Raw genomic sequence first — 3,478 nt, forward strand, 5'->3', positions numbered from 1 at the left:
GGAGAGAGAGAGAGAGAGAGAGAGAGAGAGAGAGAGAGAGAGAGAGAGAGAGAGAGAGAGAGAGAGAGAGAGAGAGAGAGAGAGAGAGAGAGAGAGAGAGAGAGAGAGAGAGAGAGAGAGAGAGAGAGAGAGAGAGAAAGAGAGAGAAAGAGAGAGGGATATATATATATATATATATATATATATATATATATATATATATATATATATATATATATATATATATATATAGCTAGTTACAGGATAATATTTCCAGGAAAAAAATGTGTAAATTAACCTCCCTCTACAGTTACTCCCACATCACGACTCCTTCACTTATGAAGGTCTTGTGATAAGACGCAATCTATCCATCCATCTATCTATTTAACTATCTTTCTATTCAACTATCTGTCCGTCTATCTATCCGTCTATCCATCCATCTATCTTTCCATCCGTATCATCTATGCATCCATGTATAAATTCAAGCTATTCATCCATCCATCTACTCTTCGGTCTTTCTGTCCATCTATCTACGTCCTTCAGTCTCCCCCTCGTTTTCCCATCGTCCTCCCCCCCCCCACTCTCCACCCCATCCACATCACGCCCTTCCCCCCCCCCCCCTTCCTCCCTTCTCCATCTCCACCTCATCCCTTTCCTAAACTATAATATCGAGAACCTATGAAACTACTTAATGTATTTCAGGAAGTATTTTTTCTAGTCACACATTTAGGTACATGCAGCACTATTTGTGCAGCTGTCCTAGACCATGTGAAGGGAAGACAGAGTGTGTCAAGAACTAGCTACGTGATGCTAAAAATTCCCTATCACACAGGATGGTTAGCCATACAGGGCCATGTGTTCAGAAGCCTGCACTTGCAAATTTTCTGTGCATTTTAAGGATGTAGTCAAGAACACGAGGGTTAATAAAGTTTTTGCAAAGTTTAGGAAAGTTATTTTTGCTGATGAATCGGGTCTGGGGGAAGGGGGTGAATGACTAATAATATGTCCTAAATCATCTACCTCAGGCCTACCCAGATCAGCCTATGTCCGTTTCGTATCCCAGAATATTCTCTGGCCTCCAACTTTGGACAGACAGATACAGGCAAACAATCTCTTATTGTGATTCCTCAGGTGAATAGTCACAATAACGTGGCTGAAATATGTTGACCAAACTTTCTAGTGTGTAGTTTGGTCAACATTCTCTTATATAGTACAGATACGAATATAAATATGTTTGCATAAAGTAGATTAAAATTATTTACTGTAAATAAGTAGCGACAGTTTACGTTGCCTTCCGTGAAGCTGCGTCATTAATGTCGAGGGAGTCATCACGGAGCAGAAATGTCATTATGGGGCGATGGGTCGATCCCGGGGAGCAAAAACGTGGTGTTCTGTGTTACTCCTTCCGTCAGGGTCAGCAACTGAGCGACACTGCCGCGGCCTTGTGTCGGTGCTCTGGGGGCGGAGGGAAGCGACCAGTATATAAGGCGTCGGCGGCACCACACAAGCAGTCAACATCTCGCTTATCGACTCTCAAACATCATGGTGAGGCTTCTACTTAATAACAATACTCTTGCCGCTTCTTGGACCCGATTATTATGTTTAATAGCGAAGTGCATGATAACTTTTGTGAACGAGCTCAACAATAATCATTATACTGTTGTCTTGACGTGTTGACAATGTTTGTTGTTAAAGTGTATATTGTCATTCCTCAGAATCTGTTTTTGATCACCGTAAGTTCGGCCCTCTTGGTGGGCTGCAGTGCTGGTGGTCTCTACGGAGGTGGAGGTGGACACATCGGCGGTGGACACATCGGCGGTGGACACATCGGCGGTGGACACATCGGCGGTGGACACATCGGTGGTGGACACATAGGTGGTGGTCATCTAGGAGGACATGGCGGAATTGGTGGTGGTTATCGCAGGGGTCACGGAGCAGTTATCATCCCAGCCATCGGGGGCCTAGTTAGCTCCAAAACTATCTACGGTATTGGAGGCGGTCATGGCATCGGAGGCGGCATTGGAGGTGGCTTTGGAGGCGGCATTGGAGGTGGCTTTGGAGGCGGCATTGGAGGTGGCTTTGGAGGCGGCATTGGAGGTGGATTTGGAGGAGGCATTGGTGGTCATGGTGGCGGTTTGTATGGTCGCAGGTATGGATAAGGACAAAAAATGTTTTGATCTGAAATGCTACTAAATTCTCTGGATAAAAAAAGGCTTTTACCTAGTGAAAATTATTCAATAAAATTATTGATACTTCATATTTAATGACATTTTTATCCTTTAAATATTTCCTTACTTTAAAACGCACACATACATGAGTGGAGGACTGAATAGGTAGTTGTATGACCTATCCTGTTTGTAGAAATTGTAAACTGATGGACTTGGCTTCTACATATTAAAGTTCTCATACAATGCAATACCTAATGAATAAATCAATTCAGATTGGGGACTGCAATACTCTGCTTAAAAGGTCATGACATTCTTCAGAGGTTGGCGAGAAAATAGTTGGTGGAATTTAACGCACACAAATTCAAAGTTATGAGTACAGGAATATAAGTGAAAAGATAAATATAGCGGAATAGAAGGAAGGTGAGACAGATTGTTTCCTTAGAAAAGAAAACAACGAGTGCTTTGCAAGAGAAAGACATTAGTTGCCAATATCAGACACGCCAATGGCCAGGAAATCATCAGAAATATCCTCAAATAATCCTACCAGAATCTTTTTCACACCCTCTTCGCCTCTTTACTTATGACGAAGCACTGATGTAAATAAGGAATAGGGGAGAAATAATAACTACATGTTAGATTCTAAGGGATATTTACAAAATAAAGAAGAACGAATTGTTCAAGGCTTGGACCAACAGAACGAAGGGACATAGAAGCTAGAGACACAAATGTGTTTTCAGTTTTCAACTTTTCAATAAGTTAATCGACTTTAATATACTAAGGATGAAACTAACTCCAGAAAGTTCAGGGAGGCTAGACGACGAATAGAGTTCTTCTAAACAAGCATATCTTGGCCCCGTACATGTATACTCACATACACTGGGAGCTGAGGTCCAGTGGTCTTACTCCTCAGCTCGTAACAGAGGATTGCGGGTTCAGTCCAACAGGCAGGACAGAATGTGCTGTCTCTGGCCAGACTCCCTAGACTTTAATGATCTTGTAAGACAATTATTTAGCTTCTTCTATTTATTCATTTGGAAAATGCAATGGAGCTCTACCGCTCTTGACTATAGTAACTTAGAGTGAAGATAATGCTTTTAAATTCATACTGTAAAATAAACTTTGGAGAAAATTTTTCATAATTCTTTTTTAGGAAGATACACGCCTGAACACTTATCTCTCAGCAAACTTCCGCTCTCCTTCTTCTTCTCCACCTCTCCTCCCTCTTCACCTCTCTTACTATGTTCTCCTTTTCCAACTTTCTACCCCATGATCCTTCCTTTCCACCCTCCCTCAATTTTTCCCTTCCACTATCACCACGTCTCTTCCTCCAC

The 3,478-nt window shown here is 42.0% G+C and overlaps 1 protein-coding gene across 1 annotated transcript; it reads left to right on the plus strand.

Annotated features, from left to right (window-relative positions):
* Positions 1–1,466: 1,466 nt before the first annotated feature.
* On the plus strand, positions 1,467–2,236 carry LOC123753139 (uncharacterized). The gene is made up of 2 exons (XM_045735141.2): positions 1,467–1,524; positions 1,695–2,236. Exons 1-2 carry the CDS (start codon positions 1,522–1,524, stop codon positions 2,136–2,138), a joined length of 447 nt encoding a protein of 148 aa, XP_045591097.1. The 5' UTR covers positions 1,467–1,521; the 3' UTR covers positions 2,139–2,236.
* The last annotated feature ends 1,242 nt before the right edge of the window (positions 2,237–3,478 follow it).

This window comes from Procambarus clarkii, chromosome 6 (genome assembly GCF_040958095.1).
Source record: "Procambarus clarkii isolate CNS0578487 chromosome 6, FALCON_Pclarkii_2.0, whole genome shotgun sequence".
Lineage (NCBI taxonomy): Eukaryota > Metazoa > Arthropoda > Malacostraca > Decapoda > Cambaridae > Procambarus > Procambarus clarkii.